Genomic DNA, 14170 nt, shown 5'->3' on the forward strand with positions numbered 1-14170 from the left:
CAAAATTATACAGAGTGAATATCTTTCAGCATTTAGTCTTCGAATTAAACCTACTTAATGTGTACAAATGAGAGTAAATGTTGAAGGACATCCATTGTTCTGCAGTTCTTTCCTGTAGCGCCTCCAATCCTCGGTTTTGCAACTTGATGGCATGTTTTTTTAAAGTATGCGTTCTCTAATGCATGTCGTCTTCTTCTTATCAATCATTAGGGCTTTCTGCTCTGTTTTCAGTATTTCCTGTGGCTCCTGACTATTTTTTGGTCATATCTTTAACCGGCTTCTTACGGCAACCTTCGCGATATACGTTTACGTGCGTTGTAGGTTGCGAAGCGGTCGCGTGGGGAGTTGCCTTTCGCGTGTATTATGAGGACCCGGGGATAACACACTGGTAGGAGTTGCCTTGCGTTATGCTGTTAACCGTGCAGAAATGGCGTATGTCATCGCTAGTGCAAGTTGTCTGATTGGGATTACGCGGTAGCTGTGCAGGAAATCGAAGGTGCTGGGTTTGGTGTGGTGTTCTGCGATGTTCTCCATTATTACCAGTGTTCATTGAGCATCGTCTCTCTTCCATCTGCAGTGTGAGTTGATTGATGGCCTGGGGACAGAGGGCATCTGATGTTCTTCCCATGCTTCCTTTCCCCATAGCACTTCATGATTATTTGAATTATTGGTCCCATGTGGCTATGTATGGCCAGGCATCCAGCTGTCTGTATGCAACTTTATGTTGTGTGCATTGTACACATTTGTCACTGGGTTATCTTTTAGTTATAGATGCAAGGTTGCATGGAATATGTAAAATATTTCTGACTGATATTTCAGAACCTAATAGCAATTTTGTTTTTTATCCGCAATTGCGCTGTTATGTTAACCAAAGCAGATACGTAGCATTTTTAAGTGATTTACTATTATGCTAGGCTATCAAGTGCTGACACAGTGTGTTTATCCCTGCCAGATATTGCAATAGCTCCTAATAGGGTCTATGTACATGGCATAGTCAAATACATGGCAGAAATATAACAAGTATATCTGCCTATTAAAACAAATGTGTTATGAGAGTCTAGACAGCAAACCACAATTTGTTTCTACATATTTCTAAAAGTGACTCGTTGGCTGCTCCAGTCAGGTCCAGTTTCCTTAAGCTGTCAAGTATAATGCAGAATGGATTATGTATGATGATGTTGAGTGATATTTCAAAGGTAGAAGAAGAGGGGCATACATTTTGATTAGGCACATGATCATCAGGCATGATAATCATCACCATCTGCATGCATGGAAAGAGAAGAGGGAAAAGCAAAGAAGGGGACGATTATACGTTTTGGCCATTGTTCGAGCTTGGTGGCTTGCAATGTGTCATTGCACCACCAGTGAAGATGTGGTGGTTGTGGAGTACTGCTGGAGGGATGTCTGAAAAAGCCATCATGCATATTATAACAGTCTCACACCGGATGTGTATTGGTGTCATAATGAGATTAATTACAGCACAGTTGCAATGAAAATTTTGTCTTCTCTGCTCTTTTTCTCCCCTTGTCCTTTTCTATTTCACCTCAATGATAGCAAATGATGAAGATTTCTCCCTTCCTGTTTCCTATTCCACCTTAATGGCAAAGGATGAGAATTTACAGTACAGGTCTTGAGATTAATCACATATGTTGTAGTCATTGTTTTATTTACCTGGAAAACCCACAAGTTTCTGGAAGGCTATCCCCAGCTCAAGACACATCAAACAGTGTGCCTATTAATCTGTATTCACCTGATCATGTTTTGTACTATTTCTTGTAACACATCATGTCTGTGCACCCCAGCGCTCCCAGCTGACGTCACCATGGACTCCATCCACCGGCTGGAGGGCTCGACGGGCAACGAGAAGGGCGGGCTCATCTTCAAGAAGCCGGCGGACGCCGCGCCGCAGCCGGCCCGCCCGAAGCCGAGTGGCGGCCTGGGCCTCGAGCGGCTGGCCGCGCTCAAGCGCAAGATCGAAGAGGACCAGCGCCAGGAGCGCAAGCTGCGCGCCGAGGACGCGTCCGCGGAGGAGGCGCGGCCGCGCTCGCACCAGGAGCGCGAGGACGCGCGCGGCCGCCACTTCCGCGCGCCGGCGGACGAGACGCCGAGCCACTCTGGGGGCGTGAGCGGCGCGTACCAGCGGCGGCAGGCGGTGCGGCGCGATGAGCGCGGCCGCGGCGCTCTGCACGCCGACAGCCGCGGCGAGGCAGGCCGCGAGCGCCACCGGCACGGCGATCGGGACCGGGACCGGGACCGGGACCGGGACAGGGACAGGGACCGAGACCGGGACCGCGACCGCGACCGCGACCGTGATCGCGACCGCGACCGCGACCGGAACAGGGACCGCGAGAGAGAGAGGAACAGAGACCGCGGGCGTGAGGGATCGGAGCGGCGCGCCGGCGGCCGCTCCGAACGGTCCGAGCGCTTCGACCACTCGGAGCGCTCGCACCGCAGCAGCTGGCGCGACACGCCTGCCCACTTCAGCGACGCGCCGGCCACGCCGCGGCTGGGTGTCAAGGACACGCCGTCGCGCAGCGCCTGGGACGAGGAGGACACCACGCCGGCGCGCCGCTCCGCCTGGGATCTGCCGACGCCGTCTTCGCGTCGCGGCGACGAGGCCTGGTCGCGCCGCGTTGCCGACACGCCGCTGCCCACGCCCGTGCACAAGAAGAACACCTGGATGCGCGGTCGCGGCGGTGAGGCGACCGAGCCGCGCAAGGAGATGACCGAGGAGGAGCGGGCGGCGTGGGAGGGCGAACAGCGACGGCTCGACCGCGAGTGGTACGGCCTGGACGAGGGCTACGACGACACGAACAACCCGTTCTCCGACGTCAGCCAGGAGTACACGCAGAAGAAGGAGAAGCAGCTGGAGGAGCGGAAGCGGAAGCGCATGTCGGCGCAGCAGTTCCAGATCAACAAGGACAACGAGATGTGGGAGACGAACCGCATGCTGCGCTCGGGCGTCGTGCAGAAGCTTGACTTCGACGACGATTTTGAGGAGGAGAACGAGGCGCGTGTCCACCTTATGGTGCACAACATCCTGCCGCCGTTCCTCGACGGCCGCATCGTGTTCACCAAGCAGCCGGAGCCGGTGGTGCCCGTGCGGGACCCCACCTCCGACATGGCGACGGTGGCTCGCAAGGGCTCGGCGCTGGTGCGCGCGCACCGCGAGCAGAAGGAGCGACGCAAGGCGCAGGCCAAGCACTGGGAGCTGGCCGGCACCAAGCTGGGCGACATCATGGGCATCGAGAAGAAGGCCGAGACGGACGACCGGCAGGCGGCGGACGACACGACCGACTACCGCACCGACCAGAAGTTCGCCGACCACATGCGCGGCCCGACCGAGGCCAGCTCCGATTTCGCGCAGCGACGCACGCTCCGCCAGCAGCGCCAGTACCTGCCCGCCTTCGCCGTGCGCCAGCAGCTGCTCAACGTCATCCGCGACAACAGCGTGGTGGTGGTGGTGGGCGAGACAGGCAGCGGCAAGACCACCCAGCTGACGCAGTACCTGCACGAGGACGGCTACAGCCGGCTGGGCAGGATCGGCTGCACGCAGCCGCGCCGCGTCGCCGCCATGTCCGTGGCCAAGCGCGTCGCTGACGAGATGGATGTGAGTGTGGTGTGGCGGCCGCGCGCCGTGGAGTTGCTAGTCGCGATAAGTCGTTGACGATTGTCCAACTACCGTGCGTCGGCCGTGCGGACGTTGGGGTTGTTTCGCTCCTTTGGTGAGCAGACGCGCAAAGCTGGCCTGTCCGTGCGTAGGCTGCCGACTCCTCTGTGTCTTTGTCTATTTGTGGCAAGTGCGAAACATGGCCAAGGCCTTATCATCGACCCGTTGCCGGTCTTGCTATGGGTGCACAATTGCTGCCAACTGGTATTGATGGGGTCACGCGCGTAAGGTTTAGTCAAAAGGAATTCCGGAGGTGTCACTTGAATCATAACAATTTGTTTGTCCCAGGTTTGCCCTGACTGTGCCGTGTCATCTCTGAGTGCCAGCGTATCCCCCCCCTCCCCCCACCTCTGTCCCCTCTAACCCACTTGACTCCGGCGGTCGTGTTCCCGCGGTTCTGACCTCCGCCGGCGACCGCCAGGTGGAGCTGGGCGGCGAGGTGGGTTACGCCATCCGCTTCGAGGACTGCACCAGCGAGAAGACCACCATCAAGTACATGACGGACGGCATCCTGCTGCGTGAGTCCCTGCGCGAGTCCGACCTGGACCACTACAGTGCCATCATCATGGACGAGGCGCACGAGCGCTCGCTCAGCACGGACGTGCTGTTCGGCCTGTTGCGCGAGGTGGTGTCGCGCCGGCACGACCTCAAGCTCATCGTCACCTCGGCCACCATGAACGCCGACAAGTTCGCCGAGTTCTTCGGCAACGTGCCTGTGTTCATCATCCCCGGCCGGACGTTTCCCGTGGACGTGCTGTACAGCAGGAACCCGGTGGAGGACTACGTGGACGCGGCCGTGAAGCAGGTGCTGCAGGTGCACCTGCAGTCGGAGGAGGGCGACCTGCTCGTCTTCATGCCCGGTCAGGAGGACATCGAGGTTACGTGCGACCAGGTGACGGAGCGGCTGAACGAGGTGGACGACGCGCCGCCGCTGGCCGTGCTGCCCATCTACTCGCAGCTGCCGTCCGACCTGCAGGCCAAGATCTTCCAGAAGGCCCCCGACGGCATCCGCAAGTGCGTCGTCGCCACCAACATCGCCGAGACGTCGCTGACCGTCGACGGCATCATGTTCGTCGTCGACGCCGGCTACTGCAAGCTCAAGGTGTACAACCCGCGCGTGGGCATGGACGCGCTACAGATCTACCCCATCTCACAGGTGAGCCCCCGATGTGGCGGGCCGTTGGACGCGCTGTTCTGGCTCCGCTGTGTGTGAGGAAGCGTGTCCGTCCTCTGGCCTCGTCGGGCGCATGTTCCGGAGATTCTACCGGGTCTGTCGTGTGTTGCGCCCACCGCCGCATGACCCGGCCTTCCAATAGTTTTCCCGGAGCGAGTGACCACTGCCGCCGGCGTGTGGGTCTAGATGGCGCTGAGTTCGTGTGCATGTGTATGTGGTGCAGGGAGCAGTTCGGTCGCGCCTGGTAACTTTCCGCCGCCTTGCGGGAGAGAAGAGCTCGTTGGTTTCGCTTTGGGCCGATGTGGCGTGCTATACCTCGAGCCCGTGTGCCTGGTACGCCCTGCTGATAATCGACTAGTACTCCAGCTGTGATGCTCTGCGGCTGACGCGTGGTGCGTTCCAACTTATATGCAGCCTGGTTCCCGATGACAAGAACTTTATCCGAAAAGTAGAATTATATACGCTTGTTAACGTTTAAGCGTTTGGCATGTGTCCAATCAAGCGTAGCTCCATTTTTATCATTCCATCGGGGCTCAAGCGTGCACATTCATATCTCGTTTGGCGTGCCTAAGTTTTTCAAAGGTATTCGGGCAATTTGAATGTAATTAACCGCCCTTAGGTGATCTAGTTATTGTGTTATTCAAGTCTGAGAAAAATGTTTCTATAAAGACTATCGTGTGGACTCTTGTGGTGCATTGGTCCAAAAAGCAGTAGATGTACCGCCATTGGCTAAATGTTAGAACGATGAGTTGACAACTCGTGTGAGAGTTCCAAAGCAGGCTGCGGTTCTACAAGCTCGCTGAGCTGTGCAGAGAGGTTTCGTCTGCATATCTGCAGCCGGTTTCGTCGTCCGCATGTTGACCCTACGAGGGCGTCCGTGCGACTAACGCTCCGCCCTTCTCGTCGACCAGGCCAACTCGAATCAGCGCTCTGGCCGCGCCGGCCGCACGGGCCCCGGTACTGCGTACCGTCTGTACACACGCCGCCAGTACAAGGAGGAGCTGTTGGAGACAACCGTGCCCGAGATCCAGCGCACCAACCTGGCCAACGTCGTGCTGTTGCTCAAGTCGCTCGGCGTCGACGACCTGCTGCAGTTCCACTTCATGGACCCGCCGCCGCAGGACAACATGCTCAACTCGATGTACCAGCTGTGGGTGCTGGGCGCGCTGGACAACACGGGCAACCTGACGCCGCTGGGCCAGCGCATGGTGGAGTTTCCGCTCGATCCGGCGCTGTCCAAGATGCTGATCGTCAGCTGCGAGATGCGCTGCAGCCAAGAGGTGCTCATCATCGTGTCCATGCTGTCCGTGCCGGCCATCTTCTTCCGGCCCAAGGGGCGCGAGGAGGACTCGGACGCTGCGCGCGAGAAGTTCCAGGTGCCCGAGTCAGACCACCTCACCTTCCTCAACGTCTACCAGCAGTGGAAGGCCAACCACTACGCCATGTCGTGGTGCTCCGACCACTTCATTCACGGCAAGGCCATGCGGAAGGTGCGCGAGGTACGCCAGCAGCTCAAGGACACCATGGACCAGCAGAAGATGGAGCTCATCAGCACCGGCAACGAGTGGGACATCATCAGGAAGTGCATCTGCTCGGCCTACTTCCATCAGGTCAGTTAGTGCCTAGTTGGCGCTGACCCTAACATCAATGTGTGTAGAAGCCGTCAGTGTTCAGTGTGGATGATATTTTTCCATTTTAAACTCTCGAGACTTATAATTAAATAGCACACCCAAACTGGGGTGTCTGCGATATCCTCACGTCATGGTGCGCCACAATGTAACGGTTTTTTTCAATAAGGAACCAGAGGCACGTGGTTTGATTGCCCATGGTGCCCGCCCTTCCTATCAAAGTAAGAAGTAAGCGACGCCAATAAGTCCCAGGAGCTGAGTGCGTCGTAAATCCACAATGACCGGACTTAATCCTCCACCAAAAACAGTGTGTTATAAATTTACCTTGCTAGTGGCTTATGTTACCTGGTAGCGCTGAATCGAAAAAAGAAAATGCCTGCCCTCCCGCCGTCTCAGGCGGCCTGTCCTCCCGCCGTCTCAAGGCAGCCTGTCCTCCGGCCGTCTCGGACAGCCTGTCCTCCCCCCGTCTCAGGCGGCCTGTCCTCCCGCCGTCTCAGGCAGCCTGTCCTCCGGCCGTCTTCGGCAGCCTGTCCTCCCACCGTCTCCGGCAGCCCATCCTCCAGTCGTCTCCGGCAGCCTGTCCTCCAGTCGTCTGCGGCAGCATGTCCTCCCACCGTCCCCGGCAGCCTTTGGACAGCCCGTCCTGACGCCGCGCGTCTGTTGCAGGCGGCGCGACTGAAGGGCATCGGCGAGTACGTGAACATGCGCACGGGCATGCCGTGCCACCTGCACCCGACGTCGGCGCTCTTCGGCATGGGCTTCACCCCCGACTATGTCGTCTATCACGAGCTCATCATGACCAGCAAGGAGTACATGCAGTGCGTGACGGCTGTGGACGGTCACTGGCTGGCCGAACTGGGACCCATGTTCTTCTCGGTGAAGCAGACGGGCCGCGCGCGCGAGCAGAAGCGTCAGGCACACCTGGAGCACGTGGGCCAGATGGAGGAGGAGATGGCCGAGGCGCAGCGGCTGCTGACCGAACGGCGCTCCGAGCGGCAGCGGCGCGATGACGAGAGCCGCCGCACGCGCGCCGAGATCGTCACGCCCGGCCTGCGCCAGCCGGGCACGCCGCGCGCCACGCCGCGCCGCTTCGGTCTCTAAGGCTCACAGCTCCCCTGGTGGACGGGAGAAGCTGTGAGGCCGGCCCCCGGCTGATGCAGGGACCGGTTGTACAGAACTAGACAGCCGGCCACGTCCGCCGAATGCTCCTGCGACCCTTTAGATCGCGCCCACCGTCTGGTGCTGTAGAGAGCCTCAGAGGGGCCGCTTGTGGAGCTGCCCGAGCTGGGTCTGCTGTGCTACTCACCAGCTATTCAGTGCTGCAGCCGTGTGGTGCGGCACGTGCGGCTCGGATCAGACGTGGGTCGACGGTATTTTGAGTGGAGCCGAACGAGCATATTGTCACTCCAGTGTCGAAGATCGGGATCTATGTGAACTGACATGATTGACATGAGATGGTGTGTGTATCGAAGGGTCTCTTCAATGTGCGTGCATATTGTGCCCGTATATCGGCTCGTTTGTTATTGATATACACGAAGACGCTGATCACGGAATTTGCTCGGGCACATTCGCAGAACATCGACGCGTGCCAAGAAACCAATACCCAATACCTGGCGCACGACAGTCGGACGCGTCACACATTCCCATGGCTGACCAAATGTGGTCATGACGGCTGACCGCCTCGAAAGGCTGAAGCATGTTCCAATGGGAAGTCGTTGGTCTGGTCGAGATCCTTTGGCACATTTCATACCGCCCACAAGAGTTGCGTGGGGTTTAGACCCACAGGTGGGATGGCTCACGGATGCCTGCGTTTGCCAGCGAAATAAAGGCGTGTCATTTTCGTCGCGGCTCTCTTCTCTCATTTCTTCGAAAGTTGATAAGAGGCAGCGGAGAAGACCTGGCGTGGGCCTCCTTGTAATCCCAGCCGAACCGCTGGCGCCGCTCGCTGGTTTGAGTAGCGGACGCTAATCCTGCGTGCCGGTTCTGTCTGCCCCAAATGCGGGACAAAAAAAGGTGGAGGACGTGCGGTTTTACTGCCCATGAGGGCCGCGCGCCTCAGTGTCTTCTACACCACATGAGCATGCTTCGCGGACATCTGTAAAGCCTGAGATGGACATTTATGAGAATCCGAGTCTTGCCTAGATAGCCATGATCGGGGCCATGTCAGACATTATATACGGTACTGGGATGTGGAGAATGGCCGTGATTTGCTGTCTGTAAGACGAGCAAAAAAGCCTCCCTGCCAGTTTTATTGCGCTCCTAGCGGGCCCAGCGGCCATTTTCAGGGGTGTTTAATTCAGATAGGACATAAAATCTCGCGGACTCCCGGGATTGGCTCGGCTTGACTTCCTGGCGACCACACGCCGGTTTCGGTTAGCAGATGTGCTCTGGTTTGAATCAGAACAATCTGTGGAATGTAACCTTCCGACTTCGCTTTCAGCAGTTTTACGACGCAAACGAGAACTGAGCTCGGAGATAGCGCATGCTACACACCATGTCCAGCGTCAGACGGTTGTTACACTTTTTACTTTTGATGCCGATTTTCTGTTGCTGTAAATGGGGATGACGATGTGAATAGATATCGTTATGAATAGATAAATGGCAGCCAAAAATATTTGCCTGCAGATGGTATTTTCACCACAATTAACTCAACCACATATGTCAGATTAAGCGTCCGTAGTTGTATCCGTGGCTGCGTCACAAGACTAGCTGTTATCCTGCCCTACCTTCGCATTCGCCTCCTGCTACCTTGAGCACGTGTGTTGTTATGAACGAAGCGCGCTTTAAGTGATGATTCATTACGCTTAGGGGTCCAAGGGACCCCATAGCCGGCTGAACAGACAGTCTTTTACACGGAACGTAACAAAATTGGACATATTTGGGTTTCCAAGCGACCAATAACGATTGCAAGCGAATGTAAAGGGCCCACGAGTAGACGCAAATATTCTTCAATGATTGAGAGGGCGGCGATTTGGACGTCTTAAGATTGTTTGCGTTGTCCAGAGGCCCTACGCTGCTTCCGGGGGCCCTATATGTTCACTTGCAGGGTCAACCTGATCGTGCCCTCGATTTCTTTGCATTTGCTCGGACGGCCATGCGCTGTTGCTTGGGCCTTCCTGCCAGCGTGCCGGGACACTCTTTGTCAATCAGGGGCCTTCCACTGATTCTTTCCATTTGCCCAAAATGCTCTATACGCTAAAGCCGGGGGTCCTATATGTAAACCTGCCGGGGTATTCTTGGTTGCTCATGGGCCCCTCACGTTTGTCACGGTTTATCTACCGCCGGCTCACTCACGATATGCTCATGGGCCCTCTACATTGGCTTGGGACCCTTCTAATTTTCTGTCACTTGATTAGTGTTCTACGCTCTTGGCTTGGGCCCATCTGTTAACCTACTTTGGCTCACTTGGTCGTTCGGGGCCATCCAAATTGGGTTTTGGGTACTTTCTATTTGAATAGAGGACCCTATGCACTTGTCCGGGCCCTTATCTGTTAGCCTGTTCGGGGGCACTTGATTATTCGGGGCCCCTGCCCATTGGGTTTGACATCTGGATCTAGGGCCTTACGCTACTGCCGGGGCCCATCTGAAAGCCTGCTTGGGTACACTCGATCTTTCGGGAGCCCTCTATTTTGTGGCTAGGGTACTTCTTATTTGAATGGATGACCTTGTCTTTTTGACGGGGCCCCATCAGTCAAACTGTTAGGGCCAATGGCGGATCCAGGGGGGCTGAGCACGGAACCGCGCTCCCTCTTGTGTCCCGAGGGGGACCCAAAGGCTCTAAAGTGGCCCAGGATCAGGCGAACGGACGCAGCTTTCAAACACAAAACACAACATAATAGGACGTCTTTGGTCCTCCAATCGACCAAGAACAATCACAAGCGGAAGTAAGGCCCGTAAGCTTACGCTGACCAGAGACGTTACGCTGTTTTCGGTGCCCTATATGTCTACTCATCGGGTCAATCTGATCGCTAAAGAGCCTTCCATGTTGCCCTTGATCTCTTTGCATTTTCTTGTAGAGCCTTACATTGCTGTTGGAGCACTATCTGCTAACATGTTTGGGCACTCTTGATCGATCACGGGCCCCTCCATGTATTCTTTCCATTCGCCCGAAAGGCTTGATACGCTTTTGATGAGGCCCTACATGCCGGGGTACACGCAGTTGCTTCAGGGACCCTTCATATTGGTCTCGTGTTATTTCCACTTGTTCGGAGGGGCCAGTGTTGCCGCTGTTGCCGCTGGGGCCAGTATAAGGTAAGGCACTGAGCCGCTCGATGCTCAGAGGCCCTCTTCATGGATACAGGGCCCTCTTCCCTTGATTTCGTTTGCAGAGGACCCTTCATTCCTATCGCTGGCCCTTTCCGTTAAACTGCCCGGGCAGTGTTTGCTGTTTGTTACGAGCAGCACCCGAATATTTGCCGATGAGTTTTTACGTGCAATTGCCGAACATGGTTTTACGTGCCACCAACGTCGTACATCACATTCTGGTTGGTTGTTGAATCTGTGACACCTGTTATACTTGTGCATCACATTTTATCCATTTAATTTAATGCATTTTAATGCTAAGATAGTTTGTACTATTTCGTAACAAACAGCAAAACTCTGCATTAGTCATCAGCCATCAGCTGATCACATCGACCAGCCGGCTTATGTAAACATGCTAGGGATTTGAAATTTGCATGAAACAAGTTCTTGCTCGATTTTTATGGCGTTTGGCAGCCAACTTAAGCTTATTTTACCGAGGTTTCCCGAAAAGCTTAGCCTCAAAATGGCAGGATACTCCATGAACAGGAGAAAATGAATAAGCTTCAATGTATACGCTTGCGTAGCCGCCTAGTTTTCTACGGATGCGCGCAGTGAGGGGTTTTCGTATGAAAACAGCATAACGATACTCTAAAAATTTGATGGTCGGACTTCCAGATTTTTTTTTGGGGGGGGGGGGGCTAACAATGTTCACTCTATGGGTCCTACAGTGCTGCGTGCCTTCCACTTGACGAAATCCTGGATCCGCCCCTGATTACGTCGAGCAAATTGAATGAAAAAGCAAGTGCTAGCTTTTCGGCCGGAGGCTTTCCTTCGACTAACCAGAGGCCAGCATCTAATTGCACGAGTTTTCCAAGGCTGACCACAGTCACTGGACAAGTGGGTTGCGGGCAGCGGGTCGTAACGCCAAAATGTGAAACACACGCAAGCACGCACGCCTACGTGAAAAATATGTAAATAGATATGATTCATATGCATACAAATGACCATTTAATATATATATATATATATATATATATATATATATATATATATATATATATATATATATATATATATATATATATATATATATATATATGTGTGTGTGTGTGTGTGTGTGTGTGTGTGTGTGTGTGTGTGTGTGTGTGTGTGTGTGTGTGTGTGTGTGTGTGTGTGTGTGTGTGTGTGTGCATGCGTGCATGCGTGCGTGCGTGCGTGCGTGCGTGCGTGTGTGCGTGCGCGTGTGTGTCCGACATTTCAGCGCGCTACACTGATAGTCGACGCGTGGTTACGCTCAGCATACGGCCTTCGAGCGGCGCACCGTAGCTGTGGCTGCAGCGGGCGGGCCGACGTCGGTCGCAGGTGGCGGGCCTGCAGGATCCTCCCACGCGCGACCCACCAATCGGTCGCGATCAGGGCGGGCTGCGACCAGTGCAGCCTGCCTCACAGTGGCGCCGCGCCCGGCCGGGTCTGCCGGCATTTCCCCGGTCCGGAGAGCCCCGCTGCTACCGGCATGCGCTGCATTGCACCAGACGCCTGTCTCACTGCAGCGGGCACGTGTCCCACTGTAGCGGGCACGTGTCCCACTGCAGCGGGCACGCGTCCAGCTGCAGCGGGCACGCGTCCAGCTGCGGCAACACCCGTCTCGCAGCGGCAGGCATCCTTTCCGCTGCAGCAGATAATCGTTCAACTGCAACCAGACGCGCGTCACGATGTCAGTGTTGACAAGTAGGAGCTCCAAATCCGAAGGACAGTGGGTAGCTGAATATTGCCTCCATCGCCTTACAGTGCTTTTGGAAGCAAGATAACGCTAACATCCTACCACTGGAGGTCATACCGAGGCTAGCTAGCTGGCAGCTTCGTTTGCGATGCCATGCTTGCCACGAGGTTTCATTCCAGGTGTCATGCTTGCTTTCAGTACGCCTCTTTTTTGCCACATAATTTTAATGCACTCATGACTCAAGATATCTCGTCGTCTTTTGTCACCTCATGCTGCATGAACATTAGCGCATGTTGGGAGAAATTGAGCTGCGACTTACTTTAAAGGGGAGGGTTCGCATTATAAGGCGAGGGTTCGCAAGATAAGATTTAAAGGCGAGGGTTCGCAAGATATGAAAGCAAGCACCAGACATGATGAAACAAGCTGACCTTGAACTGTTGGTATGTTAAGTGGAAATGACTGCTCTAGGCAGCACAATTTTCTGTTCAATGATTACGTTATCGCACTTTACATAATAACTGTTGAAAGCCAATTCATGGCCGCTTTGTCTGGAAATCGCGCTCACGAACGCCGGATATGAGCGCCTCAACAATTATATTTTCTTGACCTTGATCACCGCATGGCTTGTGGAAAACCAGGATTTGAAGGATTTTTTATGGCGTCATGAATGCTATGGTGACTTTGAAATACTCTCATCGATACACCTTTCCCCATATTCACCGGCGTGTAGCTCAGAAACTGTAGGGACTTGGGTCTAAAGAAGAGCAGGATAATGAAAAGCACAGAAATGTTTTCAAAATGAATATTTCGATTCAAAACTCCATATAAATGTTAGACACTTCCTTTAATGACCGTCCCGGTATTATGGTATAATAAAGAAAACGTTTTGTGTGATGGTGCGCCTTGTGCACAGATAAGGTGTCGCACATACCGGGGCAGTTGTCTAGTGTTTTTGAATATATACCAGCCTTATCTAAAACTTTTTGTATCTTCTATCTTGCTTGGCGACCTTACACTCTTCCAGAGCTCCCTTTATTGACGTCAGTTTGGCTGATGCAACCTTTCCTCGGTTCTTGTTTGCCGGGTTCCGCGACTCGGCGTTTGGAAACGGACGAGTACACTCTAGAGTCACGGCTGGAACCGGGCTAGAGTCACGATTTAGCACGCGGTGAGCCTGTTTTCGAAGATGGCCTCCTGCAATAGAAAATGGCCAGCCGCTCACAGTCGTCCCAGAACAAGCGTTTACGTTTTGAGGGACAAGTGCTCCCCCAGCTGCATTTTCCATGCAGAGTCCTCGGAATCCTCCAGCGATCTTGCGGAGTCCTGCATCAGATGCCAGAAGCCCTCCTCGAATTCCGCTGCTCTCTCTCTCTCTCTCTCTCTCTCTCTCTCTCTCTCTCTCTCTCTCTCTCTCTCTCTCTCTCTCTCTCTCTCTCTCTCTCTCTCTCTCTCTCTCTCTCTCCTCTCTCTCTCTCTCTCTCTCTCTCTCTCTCTCTCTCTGCTCTCTCTCTCTCTCGCTCTCTCTCTCTCTCTCTCTCTCTCTCTCTCTCTCTCCTCCTCTCTCTCCTCTCTCTCTCTCTCTCTCTCTCTCCTCGTCTCTCTCTCTCTCTCTTCTCTCTCTCTCTCTCTCTCTCTCTCTCCTCTCTCTCTCTCTCTCATCCTCCTCTTCTCTCTCTCTCCTCTACCCTCTCTTTCTCCTCCTCTCTTCTCTCTCTCTCTCTCTCTCTCTCTCGCTC

The 14170-nt window shown here is 54.6% G+C and overlaps 2 protein-coding genes across 2 annotated transcripts in view; one reads left to right on the forward strand and one right to left on the reverse strand.

Annotated features, from left to right (window-relative positions):
- The first annotated feature begins 331 nt into the window (after positions 1-331).
- Positions 332-8313, forward strand: Prp16 (ATP-dependent RNA helicase l(1)G0007). Its single transcript, XM_037233990.1, has 5 exons — positions 332-578; positions 1803-3610; positions 4092-4826; positions 5756-6454; positions 7139-8313. The coding sequence occupies exons 2-5, from the start codon at positions 1823-1825 to the stop codon at positions 7571-7573; spliced, it is 3657 nt and encodes a 1218-aa protein (XP_037089885.1). The 5' UTR covers positions 332-578; positions 1803-1822; the 3' UTR covers positions 7574-8313.
- Positions 8314-12008: 3695 nt separating this feature from the next.
- Positions 12009-14170, reverse strand: part of LOC119109960 (transcription factor HES-1) — a 43242-nt gene continuing 41080 nt past the window's right edge. Inside the window, exon 3 of the mRNA XM_037233704.1 lies at positions 12009-12046. Coding sequence (XP_037089599.1) covers positions 12009-12046 — 38 coding nt within the window. The remainder of the gene's footprint in view (positions 12047-14170) is intronic.

Source organism: Pollicipes pollicipes, unplaced genomic scaffold (genome assembly GCF_011947565.3).
Source record: "Pollicipes pollicipes isolate AB1234 unplaced genomic scaffold, Ppol_2.1 Scaffold_7231;HRSCAF=8579_pilon_pilon_pilon, whole genome shotgun sequence".
Taxonomy (NCBI): domain Eukaryota; kingdom Metazoa; phylum Arthropoda; class Thecostraca; order Pollicipedomorpha; family Pollicipedidae; genus Pollicipes; species Pollicipes pollicipes.